At 41.7% G+C, this 14889-nt stretch overlaps 1 protein-coding gene across 9 annotated transcripts in view; it reads right to left on the minus strand.

The window, feature by feature from the left end:
• ppp4r4 (protein phosphatase 4, regulatory subunit 4) overlaps positions 1–14889 on the minus strand; it is a 137840-nt gene that overhangs the window by 54307 nt on the left and 68644 nt on the right. For 8 of the 9 annotated variants that reach the window (XM_041865028.2, XM_041865029.2, XM_041865027.2 and 5 more), the window contains 5 exons: positions 12461–12563; positions 12070–12217; positions 3843–3916; positions 1488–1594; positions 790–897 (listed from right to left, as the gene is read on the minus strand). In XM_041865028.2, the coding sequence (XP_041720962.2) occupies positions 790–897; positions 1488–1594; positions 3843–3916; positions 12070–12217; positions 12461–12563 (540 nt within the window). The remainder of the gene's footprint in view (positions 1–789; positions 898–1487; positions 1595–3842; positions 3917–12069; positions 12218–12460; positions 12564–14889) is intronic. The other variant, XM_041865032.2, reaches the window with a different exon arrangement.

Genomic DNA, 14889 nt, shown 5'->3' on the forward strand with positions numbered 1-14889 from the left:
TTGTAGTGTCACTAAGCATTAATACCAAAGTAAGCACTACCTTCCCCCTGCCACTTTGCTGATTGCAAAATAAAGCATTTGCTACACAGGTAACCAGGCAGAATTTTAGAAATCATTCTTCTTGACTGGACCGGCTGTTCCCAAGGGGCTGCTGCAGTCTATCAGGGTTGATAGTGTGTGCTTGTCAAATGACACCCTATTCCCTATAAAGTGCACTACTATTGACCAGGGGCCCATAGTGCTCTGCTCAAAAGTAGTGAACTATATAGGGAATAGGGTGCCATTTGGGACACAAAGTTTCTGCTGCGATAAGCCTGCGTTTATAGTCATCTGTTGTAGGTTCATGATAGGAAAAAAGACTCCCCCCCACCCAACACACAAGCTTCAACTGAAAGCAAAGCTTCTAAGAATTTTTTGGGTATTCAAACAAAAGTTCAGGAGTATTTAGTCTCGCATACTGGTCTATTTCCTCAGGTCAACAGGGTGTGTTTAGCCTTTTCAAAGACACCGTTCAATTGAACCATTATGCCTTTCGGTTTGAACAATGCGACTGTTTCTACCAGTGGAGTCTTGTGGGCGGAGAAATCAGAGGGGCTCAATGTAATGGCTGGAAATAAATAAATGGAAAATATATCAAACACATAAAACACATGGAAACCATTCCATTTATTCCATTCCAGCCATTACAATGAGCTCTCCTCCGATTTTAACGCGACACCAGACACAGCTGTTTTCTAGATTATCTGAAAGGTTTTCTCCTTTCTTTTTTTCTCTGTTCTTTTCTTTTACCCGATTCCTCTGGCGATGTTCTCCAGCTGGCGACACATGCAGGAGCGCACCTCGTACTCCACGTCCTGGCACAGGGACCTCACCAGGGGCAGGAGGTCCTTCTTCACTCTGCCAAGAGGGTTTCACATAATTTGGGGGCATATCAAGAGAAGTCAAGACAAATTATGATTGATTATTGGAAAGGTGTCCCAAAGGGCACAATAGAGATTTTTCTACGAGATACTAATTCAGATAAGCTGTGAAATGATTGTAACTAATTTAGCCTAGAATCTATGTGTTCTACATCTATCGTTTAGGCCAAGGCTGGGCTCGCCAGCCAATTAAATGCGGCCTGTGGGGTATATATTTGTTGTTGTTAGGAGAAATGATTATTTTTGGTTGAAAAAACACTCCAGGCCACACTAGACAGAAAGTATCGATTTTGACGAACAAAAATGTGTGGCCCTTCGTTGAATTCTTTAATCCCGATGTGGCCCTAGAGACAAAAAGTTTGCCCACCCCTGGTCTAGGCTATCTATCATTAACTAATTTATCCTACTGTAGCATCTATGGCCCCTACATCTATATAACTAATTTAACCAAGACATTTCCTTACAGAAAAATAAGCATTTAACCAAGACATTCCCTTGTAGAAAAACAAGCATCAGACCTTCTGTTTGGTGATTGAGGAAGATACAAACTCCAGGGTACAAACTCACATGGGAGACTCAAACTTGCAGGCCACCTTCCCCAGGATACGACAGCTGGCTAAACGGGCCTGCAGGGACTGCGACAGCTGAGCTTTGGACACAAGCGGGCTGAGGATCTGCATGATTAACAAATGGATACAGGCTATTAGGGTGTTAGGGAAGGAACAGCCTGTTTAAGGAAGCCATGGGTTGCATCCCAAATGACATCCTATTCCATTTATAGTGCTCCATCGGAACCATGCTAAATTATGTTGCCAAGTTTAGTTTCCTAACTAACAACAGTTTCTTACAAGTAATTGTGGCTGACTTGGGTTGTCGGGCACAGTACTGTCATACTGAGAAATGATAGCCAACTTAGTTTCTTCCAATGGCACTGTTCCATTAGAAACCATCTTAATTCCCCATATTAGATATACTAACGGTTATACAGTTATGGGCATTAAAAAGTTAACCTGTACTGCAGGGTAGTATAAAACAATTGCCTCAAACTGGATGTATATGCATCATCAGGGGCTTATTTCAGAAATGTATTTCATAACATGGGTTATTGTTAGATGATTGCTAATGAACTTGGCGCTTGGCATCTCCCTGTGAGAGCGTTTGTCACATTTACAAATGGACCTTGGCGCAGCAAGGCATTTTGAAAAAGTACAGTTTTAAAGCCCAGAAATATGCCCAGAAATTCCTTAGAAGCCTGGCATAATTCTCAGGTAAAATACTATGGGACGGTTTCCCGGACACAGATTAAGCCTAGTCTTGGACTAAAAAGCAAGATGAATGGAGAATTACAGTAACACATGCAAGAAACACATTTAAATTAATAAAATGAGATGCAACAAAATACAAAAAAATCTAAATGTCAGGGAGTTGAGGCACAAATTGAGGTAGAACGGTAAACCGGCCCTATATGTGCCATATATGGGTATTTCTATAAATAAAGGGTCCTATGTGTGACGTTGGGATCAAAATGGCAAAATAGTTTGAAAGTAAAATTACAATTAAAATGCGCAGTAATAAAAGCAAAATATATGACAAATTGACCCATAAGTCCTCCTAACAACAACATATGCCTAGGACTATACAGTCAGGTCTAAAATTATTGGTACCCTTGATAAAGATGAGCAAAAGAGACTGTTTAAAAAGTTAACAAAAATTATTCTCAAAAACATCCCTGTTTTCAATACCTCAATTTGGGAGGATAATGGCACTTTTTCTAAAATGTTTTATATGACTGGAGAACACATTGGGAGTGTTATTACACCATTCCAACGTACAGAATCATCCTTGATATCCTTCGTCTGTGCAGGTTTTCAATGGGGTTCAAATCCAGAGACTGAGATGGCCATTGCAAAATTGTGATTTTGTGGTCAATTAACCATTTCTTTGTGGATTTTGATGTGTGCTTGGAGGTATTAATATATTTTATATAAGATACTTTTAGCATTTGACTTTTTAATTTTTCTAAGGTATTATCTTAGTTGTACTGGCAAACTTGATGTAAAGAAGTGAAATGTTATATCAATATGTGAATGTGCCTAAATACCATATAAAATACCATTGAATTTTAGGTAAGGGGTTTATTGTAACAAATGTTACAATTAACCCCCATTATAAATCTGAGTCTAATCTGAATATAGCGTTTGGGGTTGCGCAATAATCTATCCTACACAAATGCGCATAGTCAGATTTTGTCTACGCTACTTTGAAGCAAGGTAAGACATACCTCATAATATGAAGTAAAACATCCAGGTTTCACACAATTAAGTATATGTTATCAAAATGCATACTGCCTCCAGCTCAGATTGCAAGGTGGTAGGTGACGTGCTGATAGCCTGCCTAAACTATTGCCTATGCACTCAAATGGTGAATGGAGGACACGGTTCAGGAGTTGAGAAATTAGGAGTTGAGAAATAAAAACTGTATCTCTTTTTAATCGTGGCCATCAAAACTCTGTTTTTAACACGCAATTGCATTTAGAATTGTTGCGCAATGACTGGGCTTTTAAGAACACGTTTCACACCAGTAGCAACCAGCTGTTTGAGGAGATGCAGCTCTCGCTGTCCGACAGGTGATATTCCGCTCAAATTAGGCTCTGTGCACGTCTGATAAATAGATACATGACGAACTAACGAAAATACACACGTGCCAATTGAAATCCATAAAATTATGCAAATTAACCTATAGACCGGTAAGCATGACTAGTGAAATGTATTTTTGATGCGAACCGATTAATGGTTAACCGTTAACATCCCTAGGTGGTTGCCAAAGCTTGTTATATGCTTTGGTTCATTTTATAATTACCTGTATTAGCTAGTATGTGTTACGTTAATGTGTTAGCTAGTGTACATTTCAGGTTGCTGTTACCTCCTGTCTGATGGTTTCCTTTGGTAAAGCATCGATTGCAGACAGCAACGTTTCCAGCCATGCGTTGCTCACCACTGTCGAAGAGAAACAGAGAAAAACTGACATTTTAAAAACACTGAAAACTGCTACCAATGCTTAATAATGATGCCAGGGCCTTTGAAGTTTTGAAATGGAACATCCCTGTACCAGAGAGTATGATGCCCTGCCAACCTACAGCCCACCAGTGACGGTAAGTCACAACGGTTAAGCTCTGTCACGAATTCAAACTGCTGCATTCACTCCCTCGCTCACACACTGTGGGCGAAATGCCAGGCAGACACTAGCTACATTCAACAGATCTGGGAGAAGAAGCTTTCATCGACTGTAATCCTGGAACAGTAGGATGCTGAATTGAAAACCTGAGTGAGCAACAGGCTTGTTCCTCTCGTGCCAGCAATGGCTAAAGATTGACTCCTGCCGAGTAAGGTGCCACAGGAATCGTACCCAAGCTTAAAGCATGCTATTCGAGACTTGCTGTCAAAGCTAAGACTTTTGAAGGGATGTTACTTAATGTTCAACCTAAAGTTAAACCTTGAGCTATGAGAGGAATACTGCAAAGCTGAAAGCGGGGCTGTGTAGGTCTGGCTGCATCCAACTCACCCGGTTATTAATGAACAACCCACAAGTCTCTCTGGACAAGTTTTGGACAAGCTTAATTTGCCACTGGAAGACATTACACAAAGAAAAAATAACCAGCTTTATGTCCTGCCAAAACATGACATTGTTTACCTTCAGGGTCCAACATTAACTTTTTTTCTTACTGGCCCGGTTGGCCAAAAAGCTACTGGCCCGAACATAATTTTTACTGGCCTGGACATGGTGTAGTTTTTAAATGCATTGGTGTCATGCAGGGCCTATAGCTTGGCATGCATCTTTCTATTTTCAGCAATGAATAGGCTACATTTGGTTATTATGATACCTCTTAGATGTTAAGTCCCCTATTTGGGGGACTTTGAGCGGTTCTGGACCAGTTCCGACTGACATTTTTGTGTACAAAGCTCTCTGTGAACATCGTAGGGTCCTGTGTCTTATAGTGCAAGAAAGCACCGTCTCTCTGCTCCCACTCTCCCAGCGTGGCTGACTTGAAGTGTCAGGTATCAGACCCCACATTTGCATAGGGAGTGATGTGTCACATTTTCGGGCCTATCCAGACAAAGGAACGATTTCCTGTGTCTGTGAAACTTACAGCTGCGCTTGCAATAGCGCATATTAAATGGAAGAATCTAGCGGATGCAACAATACTAGTTTAATCTCGCTGTGATATTCTCAGCCGGATTTAGAGCTCCCAACACAACTAAATAATGTCATAGAATTGAACTAAGACCACTTTCTCTTGGTGAAGCTGAAGTTGTAACGAGTCTGCACACATTTAAATGGTGTCTCTGTGCTGCTCAGTGGACGTTTAGGAGAAAATTCTCTGTCTGCAGTTATATGAAATAGTGCCAAATATTGTACTGTCACTAAGTAAGACCATATTTATTTTATACTTATAAGAAATTTGAAATCTCATAGTAAGTCATTTATAATTTAATTGTTACTATATTTAGAAAGTAATTCAGTAATTTCAAGTCCTACTGCCCTCTTTTGTTGAAGTGTCATTTTGAGAATATTTTTACATCTCAAAATAGGAAGCTGCCCCTCTAAGACAAACGTTTCAAACGAGATATTGACTGGCTACAGTAGGCTAACCAAGACGAATGCTAGGTGTCTTTTTGTAGCTTTTTTTTGCAGACTATCAACAGTAGCCACCATATTGCTACTACAGTGCATTTGGAAAGTATTCAGACCCCTTCCCTTTTTCCACATTTTCTTACGTTACAGCCTTATTCTACAATGGATTAAATACAAAAAAATCCTCATCAATCTACACACGGTACTCTATAATGATAAAGCGAAAACAGGTTTTTAGAAATGTTTGCAAATGTATAAAAAAACAAAACAGAAATACCTTATTTATTTAAGAATTCAGACCCTTTGCTATGAGACTCGAAATTGAGCTCAGGTGCATCCTGTTTACAGTTGAAGTCGGAAGTTTACAAACACTTAGGTTGGAGTCATTCAAACTAGTTTTTCAACCACTCCACAAATTTCTTGTTAACAAACTATAGTTTTGGCAAGTCAGTTAGGACATCTACTTTGTGCATGACAAGTAATTTTTCCAATAACTGTTTACAGACAGATTATTTCACTTATAATTCACTGTATCACAATTCCAGTGGGTCAGAAGTTTACATACCCTAAGTTGACTGTGCCTTTAAAGAGCTTGGAAAATTCCAGAAAATGATGTCATGGCATTAGAAGCATCTGATAGGCTAATTGACATAATTTGAGTCAATTGGAGGTGTACCTGTGGATGTATTTCAAGGCCTACCTTCAAACTCAGTGCCTCTTTGCTTGACATCATGGGAAAATCAAAAGAAATCAGCCAAGACCTCAGAAATAAAATTGTAGACCTCCACAAGTCTGGTTCATCCTTGGGAGCAATTTCCAAACACCTGAAGGTACCACGTTCATCTGTACAAACAATAGTATAAACACCATGGGACCACGCAGCCGTCAAAACGCTCAGGAAGGAGACGCGTTATGTCTCCTAGAGATGAACGTACTTTGGTGCAAAAAGTGCAAATCAATCCCAGAACAACAGCAAAGGACCTTGTGAAGATGCTGGAGGAAACAGGTACAAAAGTATCTATATCCACAGTAAAACAATTACTATATCGACATAACCTGAAAGGCCGCTCAGCAAGGAAGAAGCCACTGCTCCAAAACCGCCATAAAAAAGCCAGACTATGGTTTGCAACTGCACATGGGGACAAAGATCATACTTTTTGGAGAATTCTCCTCTGGTCTGATGAAACAAAAATAGAACTGTTTGGCCATAATGACCATCGTTATGTTTGGAGGAAAAAGGGGGATGCTTGCAAGCAAAAGAACACCATCCCAACCGTGAAGCACAGGGGTGGCAGCATCATGCTGTGGGGGTGTTTTGCTAAAGGAGGGACTGGTGCACTTCACAAAATAGATGGTATCATGAGGAAGGAAAATGATGTGGATATATTGAAGCAACATCTCAAGACATCAGTCAGGAAGTTAAAGCTTGGTCGGAAATGGGTCTTCCAAATGGACAATGACCCCAAGCATACTTCCAAAGTTGTGGCAAAATGGCATAAGGACAACAAAGTCAAGGTATTGGAGTGGCCATCACAAAGCCCTGACCTCAATCCTATAGAAAATGTGTGGGCAGAACTGAAAAAGCATGTGCGAGTAAGGAGGCCTACAAACCTGACTCAGTTACACCAGCTCTGTCAGGAGGAATGGGCCAAAATTCACCCAACTTATTGTGGAAAGGTTGTGGAAGGCTACCCGAAACGTTTGACCCAAGTTAAACAATTTAAAGGCAATGCTACCAAATACTAATTGAGTGTATGTAAACTTCTGACCCACTGGGAATGTGATGAAAGAAATAAAAGCTGAAATAAATCATTCTCTCTACTATTATTCTGACATTTCACATTCTTAAAATAAAGTGGTGATCCTAACTGACCTAAGACAGATAATTCTTACTAGGATTAAATGTCAGGAATAGTGAAAAATTGAGTTTAAATGTATTTGGCTAAGGTGTATGTAAACTTCCGACTTCAACTGTACATTGATACAGTATACAGATGTATACATCTGGCCCTTCATTGGACACTGTGTTAACAAACCTCCAAACGAGCTTCAATGCCATACAACACTCAATCAGTAGCCTCCAACTGCTCTTAAACACTAGTAAAACTAAATGCATGCTTTTCAATCGAACGCTGCTGGCACCCGCCCACCCGACTAGAATCACTACTCTCGACGGGTCTGACCTAGAGTATGTGGACAACTACAAATACCTAGGTGTCTGGTTAGACTGTAAACTCTCCTTCCAGACTCACATTAAGAATCTCCAATCCAAAGTTAAATCTAGAATCGGCTTCCTATTTCGCAACAAAGCCTCATTCACTCATGCTGCCAAACATGCCCTCGTAAAACTGACTATCCTCCCGATCCTTGACTTCGGCGATGTCATTTACAAAATAGCCTCCAACACTCTACTCAGCAAATTGGATGTAGTCTATCACAGTGCCATCCGTTTTGTCACCAAAGCCCCATATACTACCCACCACTGTGACCTGTACGCTCTTGTTGGCTGGTCCTCACTACATATTCGTCGCCAAACCCACTGGCTCCCGGCCATCTATAAATCACTGCTAGGCAAATCCCCGCCTTATCTTAGCTCATTGGTCACCATAGCAACACCCACCCGTAGTATGCGCAGGTATATCTCACTGGTGATCCCCAAAGCCAACACCTCCTTTGGCCGCCATTCCTTCCAGTTCTCTGCTGCCAATGACTGGAACGAATTGCAAAAATCTCTGAAGCTGGAGACTCTTATCTCCCTCACTAACTTTAAGCATCAGTTGTCAGAGCACCTTACCGATCACTGCACCTGTACACAGCCCATTTGAAATTAGCCCACCCAACTACCTCATCCCCATATTGTTATTTATTTTGCTCATTTGCACCCCAGTATCTCTATTTGCACATCATCTCTTGCACATCTATCATTCCAGTGTTAATACTAATTGTAATTATTTTGCACTATAGCCTATTTATTGCCTTACCTCCATAACTTGCTACATTTGCACACACTGTATTTATATTTTCTGTTGTATTTTTGACTTTATGTTTTGTTTTACCCCATATTTAACTCTGTGTTGTTGTTTTTATCGCACTGCTTTGCTTTATCTTGGCCAGGTCGCAGTTGTAAATGAAAACTTGTTCTCAACTGGCTTACCTGGTTAAATAAAGGTGAAATAAATAAATAAATAAATAAATAGATCATCTTTGAGATGTTTCTACACCCTGATTGGAGTTCACCTGTGGTAAATCCAATTGATTGGACATGATTTGGAAAGGCACACACCTGTCTAGATAAGGTCCCACAGTTGACAGTGCATGTCAGAGCAAAAACCAAGCCATGAGGTCGAAGGCATTGTCCATAGAGCTCAGAGACAGGATTATGTCGAGGCACAGATCTGGGGAAGGGTACCACAATTTCTCTGCAGCATTGAAGATCCCCAATAACACAGTGGCCTCCATCATTTTGAAATGGAAGAAGTTTGGAACCACCAAGACTCTTCCTCCTAGAGCTGGCCGCCCGACCAAACTGAGCAATCAGGGGAGAACGGCTTTGGTCAGGGAGGTGACCAAGAACCCGATGGTGACTCAGACAGAGCTCCAGATTTCCTCTGTGGAGATGGGAGAACCTTCCAGAAGGACAACCATCTCTGCAGCACTCCACCAATCAGGCCTTTACAGTAGAGTGGCCAGACGGAAGACACTCCTCAGTAAAAGGCACATGACAGCCCGCTTGGAGTTTGCCAAAAGGCACCTAAAGGACTCTCAGACCATAAGAAACAAGATTCTCTGGTCTGATGAAATTAAGATTGAACTCTGTGGCCTGGATGCCAAGCGTCACGTCTGGAGGAAACCTGCAACCATCCCTACGGTGAAGCATGGTGGTGGCAGTATCATACTGTGGGGATGTTTTTCAGGGGTAGGGACTGGGACTAGTCAGGATCGAGGGAAAGATGAACGGAGCAAAGTACAGAGAGATCCTTGATGAAAACCTGCTCCAGAGTGCTCAGGACCTCAGACTGGGGGGAAGGTTCACCTTCTAACAGGACTAAACTGTTAGCACACAGCCAAGACAACGCAGGAGAGGCTTCTAAAAACCAGTTTTTGGTTTGTCATTATGGGGTATTGTGTGTAGATTGATGAGATTATTATTTTTTAAATCAATTTTAGAATAAGGCTCTAACGTAACAAAATGTGGAAAAAGTCAAGGGGTCTGAATACTTTCCGAATGCACTGTATGTTGTTCACTATTGAAGGTTTATCTTTGTAAATCACTCAGCGCTTATTATTTTTGCTCTGGACAGCTTGCGTGTGATGTGTGAAGGCAACTCTTGTACTGCTCGAGAAGTTGAGACATGCAGTAGGGTGGTGGTGCTTGAATGAACGGCCAATCATATTGCTCAAATACAAATAGCTTGACTTTTCCACTTGCATTCTTCAAACGGTTTTCAATGGTAGACTGCGACAGAGCAGGTAAATGTTGAACTGGAATGCAAAAATGTGCTGAAAAGTTACTAGCCTTGGTCTAGTTTAATCAGTTGCGCTAGGTTGGCATAAGCTATTATCATAATTACTGCTTAAGACATCTCTTATGTCATGCTTTTGACAGGTTAAACACAACTTTAAATAGCAAACTTAGCTTGCTACCCTGGTCTTGCAGTTGTGGTAGACTAAGTTATCATCATAACTGCTTACTTAAGAGGCATGCTTATGACAGGTTAAAGACAGCTTTAAACTAAACTTGCTGCCTTGTAGGGTTGGGCGATATTACGATGCTATCGATGATGATTCACAGCCATCGTCGATGGTGACGACATCATGATGTGACAGACAGAGTTTCGCAGCACACAGCAGGGCAGCACACGAGATTCTGAGTAATTTGTCTATTCCTATTCGATATAGCCTATTTCAATAAATATTGTATATACAGAACGCAAGAGAGAAATGTAGGCCAGACAAAGCGGAGAATTCCACCAAAGCAGCGCAAAATGTCCAGTCAGACAATATTGTTTCTCTCTCTTTCTCTGTTTGATGCACGGGCCTTAAAGGGAAAAAAAAAAAAAATTCAACTTCATATTCATGATCTGCAGCACCACCCCAACATCATCAACATGTGGAAATTGTTCGTTTCTATGTTTTGTAGTAAAAAAGATAGAGGAAGTGCATCAGTGTGCATTGTTTGATTTTAACCAATTATGCAAAGGTGTGCCTACTAATTGCCTACTAATTGGTTGATTATGTCATTGGAAATACTTATCTTCCTCTACTACAAAACATTGAAATGCGCCATTTTCACATATGTTGATGTTGGGGTGGTGCTGGAGATGACGAAAACGAAGTTGAAAATGTTAGATATGTCCCTTTAAGCTAATTCCTAAACCTATTCCTTTTTTTAAATAACGGACACTCCTTAACTATCTTGTGTCTTGCGGTTTTAAAAAACTGAGACTATATTCCCTTTGCTCTCCATTCGAAAGGTTATGAATTTGGGCTATATGCTATGCTTTCATCATTTTATGCATGGATTTTCTCTCCCGATCAAACAATGAATTAAATCTCAAAAAGTTGTTTGAATAGCCTAAAAACGTAAGGCAGCCAGGGGACTAATAATGATAGAGAACAAACAATATCAATAACCTAAACACAGTCCAGTTCAAAGTGAATGGCACAGATCCATATATGGCAATGGCTATTTGCATATAGGCCTACTGCAGCTCTGATTGGTTATGGCGCACAGGTCAGGTCTGAGTGTGCCTGTCAATGCAATAGAATCCTACTCCAATCCGCTCTGCCTACAAGAAAATCTCTTGCACAGTTAGTTTTGCACACTAAGTCTTGCATAGTTCGTTTTGTTTCAGTATGTTACATTAAAAGTGGCTAATATTGCATTGATTCTATCACAATTCCCACAGTAGAGCAAAACGTTAATAGTGTTAACTGAAGGGGAAAACTCTAGAAAGTTGAGTGAAGTTCAATCTCGTGCTTCTCTGCACGGGCTGATATTTCTTCTGTGTGGCAGTGCGCAGCTTAGAGGGCACGTTGTTGTAGCATTCGACTTCGCGCTATAGCAGATTTTTTGTTGTTGTTGAGGTTTGTCTTTTTTGGGGGGTGTTGGCCAATAGGGGCGATACCATTGTATATCACAATGTTTTATGGGTACATAATCACGACATCGCCCAACCTTACCTCCTTGGTTTTTGTCTAATCAGTCTGGTTTGGCATAAGTTATTTCCTTACTAATGCCATGCTAATGACACGTTGAAGACAACTTTAAGTAGTTAACTTCCTGCCATGGTCTTGTCGAATCAGTTAGGTAGCCTGTCATAAGTTATTATCATCACGACTGCTTATGACATCTCTTATGTTATGCTTATACGAACCATGCTGACCTGTGTCTCGTTGGTCCAGGTTAAGCTAGTTGTAGTAACTTCGCATAAGTTATTATCATCATAATTGCTCATGGCATCACTTATGTCATGCTTATGACAGGTTATATACAGCTTATAAGAACCATGCTGACCTGCATCGCGGTGGTCCAGGTTAAGTAGAACGATCTGTAGGATGGAGTGGGTGTGCGTCTGGATGAGGACAATGTCATCCTGGAGCAAGGTCAGGAAGGAGCCTGCCGCCGCCAGCTGCATGTCTGCCCCGGCTACATGAAGTACTTCCTGTGTCAGAGGGCAAGAAGGGGTTAGGAGTGGGGAAGGGTTAGGGGTGAAGAGGTTTATTGACCTTTGCCATTTGTTACTGTGGACATGTAGTCACAACATACACCAAAAAGGAATAATTATAATTTAATGGACATTTGTCATTAGTTATTTTTTCTATTCAGTCATGAAATGTGGTTTTACCACAGTAACGTGGTTAATATGAATATTAGGCTTTAGAATAGAACAGATTAATTGGCCCACCCGAACTTTTGGCACTACCCGTCGGAAGGTCTCTGCTGGATTCTGACGCACCAGGTTTGGCAGGTTGATGATTACACTGGCTCTCTGGACATCCTGACCTGAGCTGGGGAAAGAGAACCAGAGAACAGAGCACAGCTATAGCAAGCATGTTACATTTCTTGTAAGAATTGGGGGTGAATGCAACCATACAGTACACAGAGTGTTCATCAATTAATACTTTGCTAACACACCTACACACACACACACACACACACACTGACATGATGACTCAGATGGCGCCGACGGAGATGGCGTCCTCGCGACTAGCTCTTACAAAACTTTGCGGTATTTTGTTTTTTTATGTATTCGTTTTTTTTACAATATTAGCTCAGGAAATGTTTTGTGTCATTACATACAGCCAGGAAGAACTATTAGATATCAGAGCGGCAGTAACTCACCAGAACTACCAGCATTATGACAAGGAATATGACTTCCCCGAAGCAAATCCTTTGTTCGCTCACCCCAGAGCAATTTAACTGATTCCAGAGGCCGACCCAAAACATCGCCGGCGGAGGAGAGGCACTCGAGGCAGCCTGCTGGTTCGACTTGGGAGGCGCGCACACCACCCACCGCTTCCGAGTATATCACTCGCTAATGTTCAGTCTTTGGATAACAAAGTTGACGAGCTCAGGGCAAGGATTTCTTTCCAGAGAGACTTCAGGGCCTGTAACATACTTTGTTTCACGGAAACATGGCTCTCTCGGGATACTCTGTCGAAATCGGTCCAGCCAAAGGGGTTCATCGCGCAGACAGGAATAATAAATATCTCTCCGGGAAGCAGAAGAGCGGAGGTGTGTGTTTCATCATTAACGACTCATGGTGTAATTGTAGTAACATACAAGAACTCAAGTCCTTTTGTTCACCCGACCTAAAATACCTCACAATCAAATGCCGATCGTATTATCTCCCAAGATAATTTTCCTCCGTTATAGCCACAGCCATTTATATCCCCCCTAAAGACGATACCACGACGGCCCTCAAAGAACTTCACTGGACTTTATGCAAACTGGAAACCACATATCCTGAGGCTGCATTTATTGTAGCTGGGGATTTTCACAAAGCAAATTTGAGGACTAGGCTGCTTAAGTTCTATCAACATATCAACTGTAGTACTCGCGCTGCTAAAACATTGGACCACTGTTATTCGAACTTCCGGGATGCTTACAAGGCCCTACCCCGCCCTCCTTTCGGCAAATCTGACCACGACTCTATTTTGCTTCTTCCTTCCTATAGGCAGTAACTCAAACAGGAAGTACCTGTGCTAAGAACTATCCAAGGACCTATCGGAATCCACGCTTCAGGATTGTTTTGATCACGCGGACTGGGATATGTTCCGGGTAGCATCGAAAATAATTTAGACTAATACGGTAACTGTATAGGAGATGTCGTACCCACTGTGACTATTAAAACCTACCCTAACAAGAAACCGTGGATAGATGGCAGCGTTCGCTCGAAACTGAAAGCGCGAACTACCGCATTTAACCATGGCAAGTTGACTAGGAATATGGCAGAATACAAACAGTGTAGTTATTCACTCCGCAAGGCAATCAAACAAGCAAAACGTTGGTATAGAGACAAAGTGGAGTCGCAATTCAACGGCTCAGACACGAGACGTATGTGGCAATGTCTACAGACAATCACGGACTACAAAAGGAAAACCAGCCACGTCGCCGAGACCAAAGTCTTCCTTCCGGACAAGCTAAACACCTTCTTCGCCCGCTTTGAGGAGAACACAGTGCCACCGACGCGACCCGCTACCAAGGACTGTGGGCTCTCCTTCTCCGTGGCCGACGTGTGTAAAACATTTAAACGTGTTAACCCTCGCAAGGTTGCCGGCCCAGACGGCATCCCTTGCCACGTCCTCAGAGCATGCGCAGACCAGCTGGCTGGTGTGTTTACGGGCATATTCAATCTCTCCCTATCCCAGTCTGCTGTCCCCACATGCTTCAAGATGGCCACCATTGTTCCTGTACCCAAGAAAGCAAAGGTAACTGAACTAAACGACTATCGCCCCGTAGCACTCACCTCTGTCATCATGAAGTGCTTTGAGAGACGAGTCAAGGATCATATCACCTCTACAGTGAGGGAAACAAGTATTTGATCCCCTGCTGAATTTGTACATTTGCCCACTGACAAAGAAATGATCAGTCTATAATTTTAATGGTAGGTTTATTTGAACAGTGAGAGACAGAATAACAACAAAAAAATCCAGAAAAACGCATTTAAAAAATGTTATAAATTGATTTGCATTTTAATGAGGGAAATAAGTATTTGACCCCTCTGCAAAACATGACTTAGTACTTGGTGGCAAAACCCTTGTTGGCAATCACAGAGGTCAGACATTTCTTGTAGTTGACCACCAGGTTTGCACACATCTCAGGGGGGATTTT

Source organism: Coregonus clupeaformis, chromosome 36 (genome assembly GCF_020615455.1).
Source record: "Coregonus clupeaformis isolate EN_2021a chromosome 36, ASM2061545v1, whole genome shotgun sequence".
NCBI classification, from domain to species: Eukaryota; Metazoa; Chordata; class Actinopteri; order Salmoniformes; family Salmonidae; genus Coregonus; species Coregonus clupeaformis.